General features: G+C 34.8%; 1 protein-coding gene across 6 annotated transcripts in view; it reads left to right on the forward strand.

Moving 5' to 3' along the window:
- LOC149772951 (flotillin-1-like) overlaps positions 1–20,457 on the forward strand; it is a 71,896-nt gene extending 51,439 nt beyond the window's left edge. For all 6 annotated transcript variants that reach the window (XM_089947034.1, XM_089947037.1, XM_089947033.1 and 3 more), the window contains exons 10-12: positions 3,131–3,268; positions 7,943–8,107; positions 12,678–20,457. In XM_089947034.1, the coding sequence (XP_089803160.1) occupies positions 3,131–3,268; positions 7,943–8,107; positions 12,678–12,704 (330 nt within the window). In that variant the 3' untranslated portion in view covers positions 12,705–20,457. The remainder of the gene's footprint in view (positions 1–3,130; positions 3,269–7,942; positions 8,108–12,677) is intronic.
- Positions 20,458–20,907: the final 450 nt, after the last annotated feature.

Raw genomic sequence — 20,907 nt, forward strand, 5'->3', positions numbered from 1 at the left:
TCATGTTGTGCTAAGCATCATATTGTCATGCTATAGCAAGTAACCTGTAACAAATAAATGGCACACAACTATGTGATTCATTGGCATAGTTACCATCTTAAGTAAATGTATATGAAAATACAGATTACGTCTATAATATTTCACTTTGTTAAGAGAACCATGCATAAGTACATGTAACGTACATGCCTAGCATGAATAGTTAAAGAACCACCACATGATCTCACCAACTGATATCACTGCATCCATAATAAATCCGTGTAAAATATGTTTAATATTAGTCCTCCATCATTATGTGTCTGAATTCAATGCGAGATGCGGTGGAGGGGAAACCCATAGGCAGTACTATGTACTTCATTGATGCAATTATCATGTTCATTGTTAAAAAAGAACTATTTTAAACAGTTGTTACATATTTAATATTTAAGGTTTTTTGGCATAGAATGACAGCTAGATTCATTTGAATCCTAATATTTAATTTCTTTCTAATATATTCACACAAACGTTTGAAATAGTTTTTTATCCTGTGACATTCATATTTGCTGAGCACATTTAAAGGGGTCTGATTTCTAATCAGAATTAAAATGCAAAAATCAGAGATTCTTTTAAAAAAACTAATTGTATTTAGGCTTGAAAACTACATGTACAGAAGCAGGATAATGTGACTGGGTGGGACATCATGCTACATGTCTGCAGTAATTTGCCTTAGTTCTATACCTCACTATAAACTTCCACACTGCAGACATCATAGCGAAATGACTGAAATGTTAAAAATCCAAATAACACACACACTGTACAGGTGTGTATACATATAAGTTGTATGAACCCTTATGAACATAATATTGTTGGCATGAATTGTTCATGAAATTGTCACCATGTATAATACAGTTGACACTAATTCACATGGGGTAAGTGTCAGTACAGTATGAATAACTTTTTATTTTACATGGTGTGCTATGCTATTAAGAAAGCATCATTATCTGTTCCAGTAATAAGTTATTATATAGTTATCTATTTCCTAGTAAGATACACCCTGACTGATAAATGGTACTTGTCACAATTGGGACAAGAGGTGCAAAGCATGTATGTGAGCACTGCAGTATCCAAGCCCCATGCAAGTTGGTATTGTGCTGCACTTTTCTGCAAGGCATTGATTCTTGTTGGGGTTTTCCTGGTTTCTTCCTCCACTAGGTAAACTGGCTGATATGTATGGAACTGAGAAATGGTATTAAACCCCAAAAATCAAGAACAACAAGAAGTACCATAAATGTTCTGCATCAGTGCGTACTTTCGCAAGGACTCTTTACATAGTGGGGACCAGGGGGATGTGTATTATCTCTAAATGCCATTGTTTCTGTTGAATAATATAAAGGTTTTCTAGCTGTACCTGTATTTTAACCCTTCAGATCCTGATTGTCTTTTGATCCCTGCATATTTTCCATATAATTTTTTCCAAAATCCCTATAGTATTCTTATCTTTTTGTGGAAGAAGCACATGTCAAGTTTTTCTTAAAAATCATTGTGAGAAGATGGCATTGTTTTGTGTTTTTCATTATGATGGATGTTTACAGTACATGTGTTTGTGACTACCTGATAATTTTTGTTATTTCTGTTAATTGTTTCTTTGATGCCTTTTGTTATTAATATTGGTTACTTTGTTTTCAGCTACTTCAGAATTGATAATATTAACACATCACTATCCATTTAAAAATCCTATATATTTCCCTGCCTTTTCATTGAAATCAGGTGACATGGGATCTGCATGTCTGTTCTGTCTATCACACTTTTCTTTACATTCCTGAAGAATAAATCCATTTTTGATTAGTGGATGAAACTTAACATGCATGTGCATTATCATGAAAGGTATGATATATACCATAGAAGATGTCTTATATAGAGTGTCAAGGTCATGACTCAGTGTTTTACATTTTCCTTCACTGTTTTTGTTTTTGCTCTATAACTTTCATGGTATATGAGTCTAGGAGATGAGGTTTGTTACAAGCCACCTTGGGTTCATATCTTCATGTTCAAGGTACAGCTCTGTATTTCCCTCATACTTTACATTGCACTCTGTTATTTTAGAGCTGTTTGAGATTAAGTGGTGAAATGTGGTGTATTCAGGTGTGTTTTGTACTACATTATGATCCTGTGTTCAAGGTCAGTGTCTTGGCTGTTTGAAATTAAGACATGAAACTCTATACTTATGCAGCATCATTAGAAGATGTGTTGCCCAACAGTTTGGATCATATCTTTAAGGTCAAGGTCACCTCTTAATATTTATTGGTTTCCATCACGTTTCAGATTTGGTCCAATTAAGATTAAGGGATGAAACATGGTATACTTATAGATCATTGTTAGAAGGTTTGTTGTGTAATTAATTGGTGTTCTTATGTTCAAGGTCAGGGTCACTTGAATATTTGAAGTTTTTCATCATACTTTCTTTTTGCCTATACATTTTGTGTCCTTTAATCTTTAAGGATGAAATTTGGTATACTTATCATTAGATGGTGTCTCATTCACCACATTTGGAGTTCAGTTTTCATGATCATGGACCAGTATTTTTATGTGACTTTCTTTTCCTCTGTAGAAGTTAAGAGCCATGTTAGATCATGAGATGAAATTTATTGTACTTGTATATCAACATTAGCAGTTATGTCAAAGGTCTTATATTCTAGGTCAAAGTCAGGGGTCAGTATTTTAAGTTTCATAGTTTTCTTACAACTCTCTAACATTAGAGCTGTTTGAGAGTAATGGATGTATTTATCATGTACCACATATATGGTTATATCTTCAAGGCCAACCTCTGTTTAAACTTCCTCCTTACTTTTTAGTGAAATGAGTCTTAAGAATCAGAAGCTACCACATATTTTGTCAGATTCTCTTCCAGTGCAGACCATAACCTTTCTCCTGTCTTATCAGGGATAAATCTGAAGGCTGAGACACAAAGTATCCCAAGTAAAGTTATATTTCTCTCACTGCCTTTCTCTCAATATTTTTATCTTTTTATCTACACTGTACAGTTATTAGTTGCGTTTTTTTTCACAAGGAGAGAGGGTCCGGGGTCAGTATATGCATTCACTATTCATGGTTGAAAGTTTACTATCTCAACCACTTTAATGGCTGTATATTTCAGGTCAGGGGTGAGGCTGAGGCATTTGCTATTGAGGCCAAGGCTAAGGCAGAAGCAGAGCAGATGGCCAAGAAAGCCGATGCGTGGAAAGATTATCAGGATGCTGCCATGGTGGATATGATTCTTGAAACTCTACCCAAGGTCAGACTGTTTGAATTCTGCTCATGTTGTCTTGTCCCCAACCAAGGTCTCCAAAAGCAAGATCAACTCATCATGAGGATGTTCAATATCTAAAATTATTTGATAACATGCATTCATTGGCAATTGAAGTCTGCATGAAGGTTGTTTGGTCATGGGAAGCTCAAAAGTCAAGGGCATTGATCAAAGTTCATAGAAAAAAATGGTTACATTGTTTTGGAATATGATGACATATTTATATTTGCTTCTAAAAGGTTCCTCAGATTCTGAACACACATGTTCATCAAAGTATTAGTAAGTTTTTCACATTTTTAAGTCAGAAAGGATTAAATGTGAAGTTAACAGGAATTGAGATTTGTCACATGAGAGACAGTAGAGCCATTTTGGCATGGCCTGTTTTGGGATGTTCACTTAAACCCAAGAACATGTCAGATGTTCACTTTTGAAATCACCCTAACCCCTTGAATTAACCTTAGAACAAGAAACATACGTTTATAGGTTTTATTTTGAGATTACATATTCATTGATTAGCTAAATTATATATCGGCAGTAATTATTATTATACAGTGCTTTCTTTAATTACTAAGTTATGTAGACATTTAATATTATTATTGTACAATGCTCACCACAGTCTATAAATTATAAAATATTTTATCGTTATTATACAATGCTTTTTGATCCAATCCCATGGTTATGTAGGCACTTATTGTACAAAGCTTACTCCAATCCCAAAATTATATATGCATGTATTGTTATTTTTGTACAATGTTTACCCCAATGTTTAAATTATATAGGCATTATTGTTATTATTGTATAATGCTTATTCTAGTCCTGAAGTTATATTGGCATTTATTGTTATGGTACAATGCTTACAACTTCAGTCACTAGTTACATAGGCAGTTATTGAATTCTACAATACGTAAACTCCAGTCACTAGTTATATAGGCAGTTATTGTTATTGTACAATACTTACAACTCCAGTCACTGGTTATATAGGCAGTAATTGAATTGTACAATACTTACAACTCCAGTCACTAGTTATATAGGCAGTTATTGAATTGTACAATGCTTACAACTCCAGTCGCTAGTTATTTAGGCAGTTATTGAATTGTACAATGCTTACAACTCCAATCACTAGTTATATAGGCAGTTTTTTGTTATTGTACAATGCTGCAGTTATTGAATTATACAATGCTTACAACTCCAGTCACTAGTTATATAGGCAGTTATTGAATTGTACAATGCTTACAACTCAGTCACTAGTTGTATAGGCATTTATTGTTATTATACAGTGCTTACAACACCAGTCACTAGTTATATAGGCAGTAATTGCACAAGGGTTACAACTCCAGTCACTAGTTATACAGGCAGTATTTATACAATGCTTACAATTCCAGTCACTAGTTATATAGGAAGTAATTACACAATGCTTACAACTCCAGTCACTAGTTATATAGGCAGTTATTGCACAAAGGTTACAACTCCAATCCCTAAGTTGTACAAGAAGTTACTATTATTGAACAATGCTTACATGTCCAACTACTTATAACATAGTGTTAGGTCTACATTGTATTATGCTATTTATATAAATGCAGTCAAACAAGTCCTGATGGTCACCAGAATTAAGTGATTACCTGGTCACGACAGCCATTTTAATTTCCCCCAGGCAAATATCCTGCGTCATCAGTGGTCACCTGTCCTCCTCGGTCAGGGGTCATGTGTTTCATGTCTAAGCAGTGATTTCACCCTGCTTTCTATGGTCAGAAGGTATGGGTTTCTTACCCAAGCAGTGGTTTCACCATGCCTTCTGTTGTCATTGGATATGGGTTTCTTACCCAAGCAGTGGTTTCATCATGCCTTCTGTGGTCATTGGATATGGGTTTCTTACCCAAGCAGTGGTTTCACCCTGCCTTCTTTGGTCAGTGGATATGGGTTTCTTACCCAAGCAGTGGTTTCACCCTGCCTTCTGTGGTCATTGGATATGGGTTTCTTACCCAAGCAGTGGTTTCACCATGACTTCTATGGTCAAGGGTCATGTGTTTCATATCTAAGCAGTGGTTTCACCCTGCCTTCTATGATCAGCAACGATGTGTTTCATATTTAAGAAGTTTCACCCTGCTTTCTATGGTCAGAGGATATGGGTTTCTTACTTAAACACTAGTTTCACCCTGTTTTATGTGATCAGCAGTTTCTTGACCAAGCAGTGGTTTTAAACCGCTCCGGTGGCCTAGTGGTTAGAGCATCCGCCTCAGATGCAGGAGGTCGTGGGTTCAGTTCCCAATCGAGTCATACCACAGACTTACAAAAATGGTGCTAACATCTGCCTTGCTTGGCGCTCAGCATTAAGAGGTTAGTGTTAGGACTGGTCAGCCTGGTATTAGGATGATGTGACTGGATGGGACATCATGCTACATGTCAGTGGCATGATGCCTCATTGCTAGACATCACTATAAACTGCCACACTACAGACATCTTAGTGATATAACTGAAAAATTGTTAAAGCTGTGTTAAAAATCCAAGTCACACTCACACACATACACAGTGGTTTCAACCTGCCTTCTGTTGTCACTGGAGCATATAAACAGTGACCACTCCAAGTATGTAAATTTAGCTTTTGTTTGCTCAGAAAGGCCTGGTATAGGTATATTATATGAATCAACAGTCACTGAAAGCTTCTTTTCATTCCCCAATCATCAGAGGTCGCGGATAAAAGCTGACTGTTGTATGATCTCGTTGAGTTTGAGCAACTACTTAATCCATCAGTTGTTTGAAGTGTGAACACCTGTTTTATGCCTAATTACACCTGCTGGCCGTACAAAAAAGTCAATACTGTGTTTCCCTGGCAAATGTAAAATTTGAATGCAAATTAAAGGAAATGCGTAAAATAGATCAAAACATCAAAACAAGTGAAATCGGTGATAATGTAATTTACATGAGGGATTAAACTGAGGATACAGTAATCTTGTGTGGACCTTTTTATTTATTATTCTGTTTTTGTTTTTGCTGAATAACTACAGTAAATACATGTATCTTGATAACATACTATGACTGGTAGTAATAGTAATATATGCAAAATAGTAACAATGGTACTGCTACAAATAATAATGAGAAGTTGCTATTCTGTGCTTTAAACATGCATTTGTCGTGAGCATAATTTGAGAGCTGAACCTGCCTTCAGAGATCACCTGTCTGTAAAGGCTACTTTGCACTTTTCCTGTGGATGGCCACAGTGGACAGGTTTGTCATAGTCTGCATGAAGGATGATGGATCAGAAACTGAAGCTGATACTCACCACTTCCCACTGACATAATGACAATTGCGTATATTTGAAAACATAAAATATGTTTTTTGTTGATAAGTGTGATGGAACTAATGCAAACAGAGACGTAAAGAGTCAATCATAAAAGCAGTTGTGTAATGGAATCATCAGGGACCTTTAGCTGAAAGACATTTTCTTTCACCACAGTTAATCCAGCAACTTGGTAATGTTGTTTTTAAAATTTAGTTTTAAAAAAGTTGTTGTTGTGATTGATATACAGCATACCCATTATCTCCATGAAAAATGACATCTTTGCAAATGAATGGTTTAAATGCCATAAGAAATGGCATCATTGCAAATGAATGGTTTGAATGCCAGTAGAAATGGCATCTTTGCAAATGAACGGTTTAAATGCCATAAGAAATGGCATCATTGCAAATGAATGGTTTAAATGCCATAAGAAATGGCATCATTGCAAATGAATGGTTTGAATGCCAGTAGAAATGGCATCTTTGCAAATGAATGGTTTAAATGCCATAAGAAATGGCATCATTGTAAATGAATGGTTTTAAATGCCATAAGAAATGGCATCATTGCAAATGAATGGTTTGAATGCCAGTAGAAATGGCGTCTTTGCAAATGAATGGTTTAAATGCCATGACAAATGGCATCTTTGCAAATGAATGGTTCAAATGCCTTGAGAAATTATATCTTTGCAAATGAATGGTTCAGATGCCATAAGAAATAGCATCTTTTGCAAATGAATGGTTTAAATGCCATGAAAAATGGCATCTTTGTAAATGAATGTTCCAGCTGCCTTGAGAAACTGCATCTTTTGCAAATGAATGGTTTAAATACCATAAGAAATGGCATCTTTTCAAATGAGTGGTTCAAATGCCATGAGACATGGCATTTTTGCAAAGGATTAGTACAACTGCCATGGGAAATGGCATCTTTGTAAATGAATGTTCTAACTGCCATGTACTGTTTATTCATCGATGTAGTTGGGTGGTCTGCAGTATAATAATGTTCCAGGTCAGCTCCTGTCACTACACTGAGTACTTTATAAAAAAAACATACAGCTTTTATTTTTATACATAGGTGGATTGTCCGCTTGAAATCATTTGAAAATACCATTGTTAAAATATAGTAATTAATGTCATATTTATGAACATGCCTTAGGAAAAGCTTGACATGGTGTTAATTTTTTTAAACTTATTATCTGCAATAAAAAAGGCTTGGTGAGAAAATGTTTCACATATTTCACAGTTGTAACAAACCACAAAGTTAAATACCTAGAAAGCGATGAACCCAGTGTAGAAAACAATAAAATATTTTGCAAAACTCAGAATTTAAAGCCATGAAAATAAATGAATTCATATCCAGGTCATTTATCTAAATGTTCTTTCTTCACATAGATTGCTGCTGAGATTGCAGCCCCACTGAGTCAAACCAAAAAAATCACCATGGTTTCCAGTGGCAAGGGAGATGTGGGAGCTTCCAAACTTACAGGAGAGGTTTTGGGCATAATGGAGAGACTGCCCTCAGTTGTGGAAAGCCTGACTGGGATCAACATCCAAAAGGTAATGGTGTCTTTCTGTTCGATTTCTGTTTGATTTCTTCTTGTCCTTCTGTCCACATCTCCACTTCATTGTTGGTTCTTGGTACAATTTCATGTGGCAAGGGAATTGGAAGATGCTGGAGACACGGAGATAGAAAACTTAGATAAGAAGAGACAAGGGCGGGCTCACATGGATGTCGAAAGTACAGAAATTTTGCAGTGGTACTTGAATTTGTCTAAAATGGGCTTTTCCAGGAAAAGTCCTTGAGTTTAAAAAGAAATTGTTTAATTTTTTTATAACCATTCTGAGAAACTCACATATAAATGACAATTTAGTTTTTAACAAAAATTTAATAAAAGTTTATTAAATTTCTGCCAAATACATAGGTAGAGAGCTGAAAGAATTTTTTTTTTCAGACACAGGTCCAGGGCTAGTGCCTTGAAAATATTCACAAGCACTGACACAAATTTCACAAACCCAGACTCCAACACTATGTGCCCAGAAGAGCTCTATCTTGCCATTCTTTTTCACATGACATTGCAATTGCTGTACTTGAAAATAAACAAAATCATATTAAAGTGACATGTTTTTTTATTCAGATCTCAAAATATTCACTTAAAACAATGTTTTCCTCCCAAAACAATGCTATCCTCCAGATCCAGACATAGCAGTTGTCCAAATTGCTCTTTCAGTGCCCTCTTTACTCATTGGATCAGCAGTGTTGATGTTCATTAGCATCTAAACTCTGTCCTGCTTTATACAGTTTGTCATTACACTTATGATGTTATTCACAAGATTGAACCCTCTTTCACATTCTGTTGTAGAGGGACTCACTACTAACATGATTTCCATCAACTTAACATTTTCACCACTTTCAGGTGTGGGATTCCTAATCATTGTGGAATAGACCTGTGCTTTTGGGATCTTTGAATTTGTGTAGGTTTTCAGTTTTGCTATTAAAGTTGATGTATTTGTGGAATGCATCATGAACTATAAGGAGGAGTGGTACAATGTGATCGAACAGATGCAGAACATCATTATCCCATGGGGGGGCCAGAGCGGCCGAGTGGTCTAAAACGCTATCCGTTACGGATCACTGCCATCTCACCTCTGTCTGCGTGGGTTCGAGTCTAGGATTCAGCCAATGTGGGTATGTGAGAAAGCTTGCCAGTAGCTTCTCGTGGGACGGTGGTTCTTCCCGGGGTTTTCCCGGGTTCTTCCTCCACCATTAATACTGGCCGCCATGCATAGCCTATCGTGTGCTGAAATATGGCATTAAACCCCACAACAACAACAACAATAATTATCCCATGTGTAGACAGTTTACATCTCTGCTCTGGAAGCTCATTATAGCTTAAAGCTTGAAAGGATTTCAGGGGCTCGGGTTGAAGCTTGAAAGGAGTTCAGGAAGCTCTAATTGAAGCTTGAAGGAGTACAGGGGGCTCTAGTTGAAACTTTAAAGGAGTTTAGGGGTGCTACTTGAAGCTTGAAATGAGTTCAGCAGAATAATTGAAGCTTGAAAGAGTTAAGGGGTCTCTGCTTGAAAGGAGTTCTGGGGGCTCTGGTTGAAGCCTGAAAGGAGTTCCGAGGGCTCTAGTTAAAGCTTGAAAAGACTTCAGGGGCTCTGATTCAAGCTTGAAAGGACTTCAGAGGTTTCTGATTGAATTTCTCAAACCTGCAGCAAATTTACCATATAATTTACAACTAAATAAATAAATACTGTTCATGGAAATGACAATTCCAAAATATTTTGAATAATTTCTGACCATATCTGTATGACTGTTAAATACATTTTCCAAGTCAAAATTATTACTAGATTTATATATTCTATGGTTTTTGATTCAGCCATTAAAGTGACCAGTGCTATACAACAGTTTTCAAGCACATAATTTACCAGGTAACAGTATGTATCACTGCTACAAAATTACAGCTTTGATCATGAAATTAAGAGATGATAAGGGTCTTTTTTGGAGGTGTTCAGGTGGTAAAGACTTATCAATGACAAGTTCATCTACTAGGATGGTCCAAAGTTGGTTGTCAGGATGTTCTTTATTTCCATCCCACCACGATTCACCCCATTGAATTTGGACTAAAACTCCTACAGTTCCAAAATATAAGGAAGACCAATTGTTTCATGATCTTCTCCTTCAACTTTAAAAGATAAATAATAAATGAATAAGTGATAAATTTCAGAAAATAAATGTGCTAAATAATTTTTTTTCAATTGTAAGTTCCCTAAACCACTTTGCTGCATGATTTGACAATTAAAGAAGTAAAATGAGAAATCTAAGATTGTAACTGTCGCTACAAAATTGTATAACCTAAGTTTTATAATCTATGAAGATCTGATGTATCTCAACAAATTCTGTTTGAGAGAACATAGTCTGTGGCTGCTGAAAAATTACTGTCAATTCCAGTTCATGGGCCACACAGTATATTGGGATTGTCCATGGGGCCTTATCCAAGATAATTCTCATTGTTCCATTTTTCAGTACTTGCATCACATTTGCTCATCAGAATTTGCACACATGATTGTTGGTTTCCAGTTTTCATTGTCACTTAAATCAGCAAATGTTCAGTCTAGTCTTGTGACGGCAGTATCCAGACCATCTTTTACACCCCTGGCATCTGCTACGTTTAAATGAAATATATCGACCAAATCTGTCTTTACTGTAGCATCATGTACATATCAGATAAACAATTGCCTGCAATAGAATCTGCTGTTCATCACCTTTTCCGTGTTCATTTTGAATGATTGCATCCATGCTGCAAGTAAATTCTTCTTCGAAGATATCATTTTTATACATGTTGCCTTTGAAATCAGCAAGTGTAAAGTTACTAGCTTGAACAGTTGTATTCTGGTTTGCTGCGGTTAGTTTCTAGAACATCTTTCAACATAGGTGTCTGCCAGTTTCACATTTTGCATATATTTCTTTGGTGCTGAACACTGATTACTCTGTTCATAAAGAAACATATATGACTTATTTGCAGCATTGAAATGGTGTGACTTAACCGAGTCTAATTTAAACTGGTCAGTTCCGGTCGCAAACACATTTTTCACTGCTGATATTTGATACTTTGTACAGTATTGACAAAACATCTCACAGCTCTCATCATATCCAAGCCATTCATAAGTCCCTTTCCATAAAGGCTGAAATATTCTTTCATTGCCTCATCGTCATATTTCTTGTTATTCTCCAACACAGAATTTTGCAAAGCATCATCTGCTTTTCTTTTTGTCCTTGTATTTGGAGAACTTGGAGTAATTTCATTTTCTGCACGCTGCAGTAATCTCAACATGTTGAAAGATTTATGTTTAAAACTAAAATAAAGTCAGAGAGTCATGGGTCCTTTTTATATAAATCAATCATCACAGGATCTTTAAGGTTCTATAGTTAATTCATGTCAAAGTACAGGGAATGCATGAGAATGAGTTAAAACATAATCATACATCAATAGAATCTGTGGCTACCAACTCATTGAAGTAAATGAATAAAAACACAAAGTAAAAATCTTTTATTCTTAAATGTGAAAAAGTTGTTTTGGATGCTTTTATAAGTGGTTAATCCTGTTGTTTAGCTTAATTGTCATACAGTCTCATAGATTCTGAACAATAAGCTTTAACCAGTATTGCATTACTCCAGTATAATCGTGAGAAAGGGGCAACTTAATTATTAAACATTGAAGCCATCATAGGTCATATACCTTGCTTTGTACACAAAGTTTACAGCTTTAGGACTATGGTCAGTAGACGATCTTCAGATGGCTCATGGGCCCACATGGAGATAAATAATAATTTTTTTAGGCTTTTTACACTTTTTCTCAGGCAATTTTTTTTCAACAAGCCTAGTGCTTTTCACTTAGAATATAGGAGAGATCTGATTAGAAATTACAGGATCTCTGGACATTGGGCTATCAGATTTTTTTAGCACTGAGGTATTACTCATTCTGGTGATCGTGGTGTCAGCATAATAGGCATGATGACTTAGTCTAATCTTAGTGGTGTAGGCACCATAGGCAACATACTGCCACTCATTATGTTTATAATAGTGTTGGCATCGTAGACAAGATACAGGAATCACTCATTTCAAATGATATATGCTAATGATGATTCACAGGATTCATACATAAATGTGGTGATCTAAGTAGACCATTGAGGAAACCCCATATTAAAAAACTCTTTATACTGAATTTCCTCTATTTTATGTGTATTAGACATTGTGGACATACGCAGAAAACCCTTTTTTGTTTCAAAATTCAGTTGTCATGAGTTCATATAAAGAATGCTATCTCTCATGAACCATGCACCCGTTCATTTGATAAAACCTGATCAGGTCATTTCATGAATGTGTTCATAATATAAAATGTTTCAGAATTTTCTTATAGCTTGCTTGGAAATTTAATTTATAATTGTGGGGGAGGGAATTTTTGTTTATTTAAGAGTTCATACCAAGGGACATTTTTAGAGGTATCTCAATAAAGAACTCCTGTCTATGAAGGACACAGTTGTCTCACCATATTTTATTCACAGGTTTACTTGGAGTGTGCTTTGATCAAGAATGAATAATGTTTTAAATTCATTATTTTGCAGAATATCAAGCAAGCTACAAGACGTTGATGGGGCTGCTAAAGAAGACAGTCCAGAAAGTATTCTGCCTATTGTCCACATATTTCTCTGTTCAATCCTGTAAACTGCGTACATTTAAAATTGAGACAATAATATATTGAAAATTAACATTTTAAAAAAATATGCATGAAGCATGACTACATTAATACTCTTTCATCCTTCTATTATTTTTCATGTATTCTTTGAATATGTATTGAATATTGATAATATACATGTCTGTTGTAAAGTTATATGTGGTGTCCATATTATATACATGTATACAGTATCCATTCATGTCGAATTGCCATCAATATTTAGTAATGCTTTCTGTTATTTTTGTATGACACTTCTAAATACAACTGAAACCAAATGTGTTTAAAAAAAGTACCAATGAATTAAGCAAAGAAATTTTATTTTGTTATAACACTATAGAACTTTGGGAACATGAACTGCTGTTGTTATCAGTTAGATTCTGTATTTTAGGTGAAAATGAATGAAATGCTTACAAAAGATGTTGTAGGGGAAAATATCTGGAATAATTGCTTTAAAAAATTTGTTTGTCCAAGTTAAGTTTAAGAGATTTTGTATGATTCATTATCACCTGTAATTTAGTCTCAATGGTATCAGTATTCATCTTTTTGGGAAACCTGACAGACTTACTTTAGGTACATAAATTTGTGGCTTGGGGAAGATGTCCATTTGTTTCCAAAATGTCCAATTGGCCTTGAAATTCATCATCCAACGAAACCACAAAATCCATGAAAATTGATATCTCACAAAAAAAAAGTGAATTCACTAGATAGATATGTATGAAAAGGCTTACAGAATTGGTCGTATGTGCTCGATATGTCTGATAGAACTATGTTTTGCCAAACTATACATGCCCACTTTGGAAGTTCCTGCACAGAAAGTCATTTTTAGACTTGACAGATAATTGCTTTAACACATACTAATAGATTGATGTTGACCATATCTTGTATGTTAGCTGTACATTGTAAAATTCCTTTGAGGCTGCAGTAAACAGTGCACGGTAGTCTAATTTGTTCTTTGCCTCGGCCAAGTTTAGGAGCAGACCATTCAGTTTCATTGGTAAAGAGGGATACCCGCCACGTTTTTTTTAATAGCACTGGAAAGAAAAGTGACAATATTTCTTGTTCAAATCATTATATGGAAATAATTATGACTTTTTTTTATTAATACAAAACAGGAGCAGAAAGTTGCATTTTAAAAGCAAACCACTCCACCCCTACAACTTATAGTTCTATTACAAAGTCATGTTCATTTCTACATGTAGCCAACATTTATAGTGCAGTGTCATCTGGCCCATGTGCATAGGATTGAAATACAGCTGATGTCTGTTTCTAGACCTATTTAAAGAAATAAAAATGGATTGTTCAGATTCTAACCATATAAAATTATAATTCCATAGAAATTCAACTTCAGAACTGATTGATATAAAGACAAATGTATGAATATGCAGTTTATATTGGAATAACATTTGCAATTTTAAGTTAATGGGGTGGGGAAGGGTATGTGGTAAACTCACCATGATGAATATCTGGATATATAAGGATTCAGATAAGACAATTAGTAGATGGTAATCAGTTACCCAGATATAATGAACACATCATTGTAGTGAAGGAGTGTTATGGACCCACTGTTTGTTACAGTGTGAGACCACTGTACCTTAGATCCAGAAAGGTCATATAATTCTATCCAGTTAGTTTTCTTAATGATATAATTTATGTAATTACCCATCCATCTGTAAATCTGTCTTCTGTATTTCTCTCCCTACCTAAACCACCACTTGGTGGGAATTCACCAAACTTCGTACATAGGTAGCCCATGCTGTAGCCACCTGCTAATGGGATACAACAGTTTATTCCTGTCTCCATGGGTCCATGGGAGGGATTCAAAGGTCAGATATAGAAGAAATGCAATTACAATGATGTTTTTGAAAAAAAGTTTAACCCTAAAATGCAGTTCACACAGGACACTTAATACATGGAACATATTTCAGATGCATGGGTTATAATATTGGGGGTGGGGGTAGGTGATATGTATATAAAATGATTGGAATTTTCCATGGAAGTGACTCTAGTTCATAAAACAACTTCAAGGTTATCACTTTTTTACTTTGTTTACTTGTTTGTCATTTATAAACAATTGCAGTTTTAATCCACTCTAGTCTGAGCAGTTGTTTTTGCCAGAGTCATATACTTGAGGTGTTCATATTAAGTAGTTCATTAATCTTGTACTTATGTTTCTTTTAAAGGCATTTTACTGATCAGTGTTAGAGCTATTTAATTTTGAATTTACCTCAGGGGGGGTTGGGAACTTTGGAAAACTATCTCAACAACTCACATTTATTTGTTTTTTCTTTTGTGTAGATCTTAGCTTTCAGTCTTCTCTGAAAATGAAATTTACAAACATTCTTTCTTTAAGTTGATATTTATAGCTAGTATAATGTTCAGATAGTATTTAACATTGAACATTGTGCACACAGTTGCAAACAATTTAGACCAAAGCCAGTCTTAACAAAACCTAAACATAGTGATGAATTCTACATCTGTGTACATGTTCATCTGTACATGTGTATATCTATGCACACTGTACATTAATGCAAGGGTTAGAGTTTTATACTTTTGTTTCAATCCCATTTTATTTCACCCTCTTCCAAGTGGGTTTATAACCCCCTGGCAGGTTTGATATGCAGGCTTTGCTAGCTTTTGTGATTGGAAATGAATGGCATAGACCATAATTAAGTAGTTCATTGTGGAACAACTTAATTCACTTACGGGGCAACTGTTCTATAGTGTGAAATGTCTAATTTAAACTATAGGACAACTGCTTTGAAGTATGGTTCAGTTGCTTTCCATTAGGGGACAACTGTCGAGATAATGAGACCCTATTTTTTTCTATTTTGGGACAATTTTTGTATTTTGGGATACATGCTTTGTATTTTGGGACAGTTTTGTATTCTGGAACAACTGATTTATTATGGGACAGCTGCTGTGTATGAAGCAACATCTGCTTTGAATTATGGGGCAATTGCTTTATTATGGGACAATTGCTGTGTAGCATGGAACAGCTGTGTATTACGCAACATCTGCTTTGAATTATGGGACAACTGCCCCGGGTCAAAATTGTTCACAGCTGTGTGCACATCATAAATGGGTAATTGATTCACGTCATGAATTTAAAAAGTTATATTCAGAATCAAGAATGTTTTTAATAATTATTCATGAAATCAGACAGTGTACAGTAAACCATTACATTTAAATGTGGGGCCCCGAGTGGTCTAAAGCGCTCACCGTTGCGGATCACTGCCATCTCACCTCTGTATGCGTCAGTTCGTGTCTCAGCCTCGGCTAATGTTTGTACGTGAGAAAGCCTGCCAGTAGCTTCTCGTGGGACGGAGGTTCTTCCCGGGGTTTTCCAGGGTTCTTCCTCCACCAATTATACTGGCTGCCATGTATAGCATATCTTGTGCTGAAAAATGGTGTTAAACCCTACAACAACAAGAACAACAACATTTAAATGTCTTTTTTTTTTTATTCAAAGAATTTGTGTTTAATGTTTAATTTCAAAATTTGTTTAGAATAATATTAGGATTTGTTGGCCAAATTGAGTAACTACTGATTTATTGAGAACTATTGAGGACAACATTTTTGTTATGTTTTTCTTTTCAAGCAAGGTCAAATAAATATAATGAAGAATCAAAATTTTTAAAACTCTGGAAGATGTTGAATTATGACATATTGCATCATATTAAACATAGTTGTGCTTAATAATTAACAATGCAGATCACAGTATCTAATAAGTTTTATATGTCATGCTTACATACAAGTTTATGAATCTTTTACTCGCAATTGAATTTTCATACTTTTATTTCCCCATGTAAATGTTCACCTCCCATGCATAAATATGTTGCCATTCATAACAGATTTAATCTTTCCTGAACTGTTATCAGCTACTGGAACTTTGCTTGACCTTGTTAAAGCTAACTTGTCCTTGCTCGTGTAAAAATTAAAATGCTCTTGTTTAGTATTGTAGTGATGCAGTTAGCAAGTACATGTAATAAAGAGTTAAATAAAAGACAGGGCCACCTAAAAGTGCAAAAGGCTCCATACACTTCAGTCTTTTGTGGAAAGTTGGAGAAAATACTGGCAAGGAAATGAGCACTAGGAAGGCCTGGTCAGTTGATGTTTCTGTACTCTTACCTCTGTGTTACGTACATTATTAAGAACATGTATGTAAATGATGCATTTTATCTAAGCATACAGCAAAATCTTCTGTGAAAATGTACTCCAACATTTTTAAAATCAAACCAATTTGATGAATAAAGCAGGATTTGATGCAAAAGGTTGTGATGTATTCTTAGCATTCTAATCGCCATAAACATTGACTTCTTTTCATTCAGAAGGTTAGAAAAATGGCATTTATCAAAGGGGGATAATTATGATCCTTCTGAGACCGTGGCACTAAAATACATGCACTTCTACAAAAAGGCTTGTAATTGTAGACTGTGATGGTGTGATAAGAACGTGGTTCCTGTGGACCATTCTTTTTCATTTTGCTGAATACCATTCTTCTTGGTGCTTTATAAATTCATGAAAAGGATGTGTATTGGATTAGTTTTTAAAGAAAATGAGTTTTATAAGCTGCTTTGGAAGAAGATTCTTTTAATATATTCTACTTTATTCTAGCCTCTGTAAATTATTTAATGCTCAATATTTGTGGCACTGCCTACATATTTGTCTTGTTAACCCTTTGTGATTTTTGTCATTTTCACCTTAAATGCGAGTAGGAAACACATTTTGTGGGCTGTTTATGAATACATCCAAATAAATAAGCTTGCAAGAGATTTTAGTTCAGCCTGAGAACTATTTGTTAGAAATGTAGTTTTTCATTGGTTCTTTTGCCCATGCATGTGCAGAAGGGTAAAAGTTGGATTATTTGTTTTTGTATTATAGAACCCAACATTTTCTTGTCCTGGCCACTTTTTACTCCAAATCCCTATCATATCCTACTTTTTACAAAGGTTTGCCTTTATGTGTGCAGTTCAGACCTGTCTGCCTTAGATGAGAGGTCAGAAAGTCTAAAATCCAGGCACATAATTGGATCCTGGCCATGGGTGAATTTCTGGTGTAACAAAAATGGGTCTCACAAATTTTGTTTTTCCTCTGTATTTTGTAATGCAGCACGAAAGTCCAGATGTTTTGGTATCATTTTAGAACTACATCCATTTTCTTTACTCTAATGCCACCTTCTTTAGTATATCTTAAATGACCTTGACATCATAGAGATCTGATGTACTGTACTACCTCCTGATGCTTAAATGGGGCACAAGCGGTTAATGAGTCAAAGATGCAAACAAACAGGAATTAACGAGTTATAGATAGAAATAAACATGGTTAATGAGTTAATGTTTATATACAAGTTAATGGTTATATATACATTTTACTGTTATTAACATTTGTGTATGTTTGTTAGTAAAAGTTTTGATTGTCCTAATAACATTCTTTTCTTTTTACACAAAGTAAATGCATCATACACAAGTAAATGCAGTGTACACAAAGTAACTGCATTGTACAGAAAATTAAGGCAATGTACACAAGTAAATGCATAGTACACAAAGGAAGTGCATTGCATACAAAGTAAGTACACAAAGTGCTTTATACACGAAGTAAAGTACATTGTACACAAGTAAATGCATGGTACACAAAGTTAGTGCATTGTACACAAAGTATTATTCACAGAGTGTATTGTACATGAATTATGTGCCTTGTACACAAAGTATGTGCATTGTACACAAAGTAAGTGCATTGTACATGAAGTAAAATAGTAAAACAGCATGATGAAACTATGATTGGCCTTTCAGAGAATAACTGCAGTACAAGAAATGATTCTTACATAAACATAGACAATATAATCTATACCATGTTTTGATTTACAACAGTCTCTAATTATGTACTGTCTTGCAATGATAACAGAACTTTCATGTGGCCCAGGGTGCCAGAGTGGACTAAGGTGCTTGCCTTTGCCGATCACTGACATATAACATCTGTTCATATGGGTTTGAATCTTAGTCTCGATTAATGTTTTATATATAAAAATGCTGGCCAATATCTTCCTGTGGATCGGTGGTTCTTATCGGGTTTTTATGTGGGTTCTTCATCTACCAGTTATACTGGCCAACACATATAACCTATTGTGTGCTATGAAAAGATGTTAAACCCATGACAACAAAAACAGAATTTAACATGATACATCAGCAGAAACCTTTGCAAAGTAACTGAGCTTGCAGTCAGATCTTACTTTTCATCGCAGAAATTCTCTTTAATTATCATTATTGAACAGTAATAGAGTTTAAAGTTTCTTGTCGATATGTGATGATTGTTCTCACAACTTATTAAACTTGTCAGTAACTTGATGTGATGAGGTCTTCTTTGAGATGGAGGAAACTAGAGTAGCTTGAAGAAAATCATCAGTCTTCCATGGACAGCCACAAACCTAGCACATATTGTTCATGTAAGGGTTCTTCTGTTTGACTTCTTGTGATCCAGTTGAGATGAGACTAACTGGTTGTCAGCTGTCATGATCTTTCTTTAAATTGGCAGAAAATATCTGACCTGCTGCCAGGTATCAGAATACATTATTTATTGTGGAATGCCCATTTTGAATGCATTTCGTTCTTGCACTATTTATCATGGAATGTCAACTTTGCATGCATTTTGTTCCAGCATTTCTGCTATATGCTGCAGTTGGACTTGACTTAAAAGTGAATATATATGGATCACAATCACTCATACTTCTCTTAAAACTTAAAATAATGGCTAAGTGATGCCTCAGAGCTGACTACACCAAGGAAAGTGTTGAATGTAAGTCTGCATCACATTCTACTGCATGCAGACATTCTTATTTGGTGATGGATTTAATGCAATCATGATCCTTGATCTGAAACTCTAATCAAGGGACTAAAGACAAACAGCAAAAATTGACATATAAGACAAATAATGGTTTTGCCTCTGTTTCATCAAGCATGATGCCTCTTTCCTATTTTGAGCTACAAACAATTGATTGTAACTTCTGGGTGATGTATAATTATATCGAGGTTTTATTGTTGTTTTTTTGTCTTAAATTTCATGCAACTGATTTGAAAATAAAATGCCATTACAAATTCACAGATCATGAGAACTCTTAAGAAAACATCAAAGTTAAATTTTGGTTGTATCATTAAAATAGTTTGGTGTCCATAAATAACTCAACAAAGCACTAGTGTTTTTATATCATCCAGAAAATTGATGTTAAATCAAATGTCTTGTATACTGTTAACTGGTACATGGAGTTGCTTGATTGAACATTTGGTCAATTTCATAGAGTGTTGGTTACAAAACCTTCCGAAGGAAACAAGCCAAGTTAATAGGACTTAAAGCATAATGTCTAAAACAAGCTTTTCTCCATGTGATAAAAAATAACTTGTATTGAGTGATATGTTATTTATGTTCTATCATTTACAAAATCACAACAAATTGTAGCTGGTTTATGTTGATAATCAACTGTAACAGATTGAGCAAGTTAAATTCATAGGTTGTCCACAACACAAATTTTAGTTTTAACTTTTTATGTTTAATATTTTTGTAATTTTTGAATTTTTATTGATAATTTCTTTTTAATAAGATTAAACAAACTGCATCTTAATATCATTGTTGTATTAAACTATCAATATAATGGTCCTTTTCAAATAAACCATTAAAATGTTGGTCTGTTTTGACTTCTTTGGAACCTGTGTTTGATGACAGTATCCTGTCTTTTCTTATTGAAAAGATAGATATTGGAGATTGTCTAATTCTACTTGTCAGAGACCAGGAGAAGTGTCTTATTCTACTTGTCTGAGACCAAGAGAACTGTCTAATTCTACTTGTCTGAGACCAAGAGAACTGTCTAATTCTATTTGTCAGAGACCAATAGAACTGTCTAATTCTACTTGTCAGAGACCAAGAGAACTTACACCATAGTCATTTGCCTATCATCTTTTTGTGTTTGGCATTCACAAGTAGTTCTGGCCTTTTGCCCATCATCTGTGCAGTGTATGGCATTCATTGGTAGTTATTTGTTATTTGTTTTACCTTCACAGTTTAAGAACTTGTGTTTTAATTGGCTTTTTAGAGCTAGGGTTGTACTGATTTACATACATACATACATACATGCA

The sequence above is a fragment of the Sinohyriopsis cumingii genome, unplaced genomic scaffold (genome assembly GCF_028554795.1).
Source record: "Sinohyriopsis cumingii isolate HCF-2022 unplaced genomic scaffold, ASM2855479v2 utg000957l, whole genome shotgun sequence".
In the NCBI taxonomy this organism is placed as follows: Eukaryota; Metazoa; Mollusca; class Bivalvia; order Unionida; family Unionidae; genus Sinohyriopsis; species Sinohyriopsis cumingii.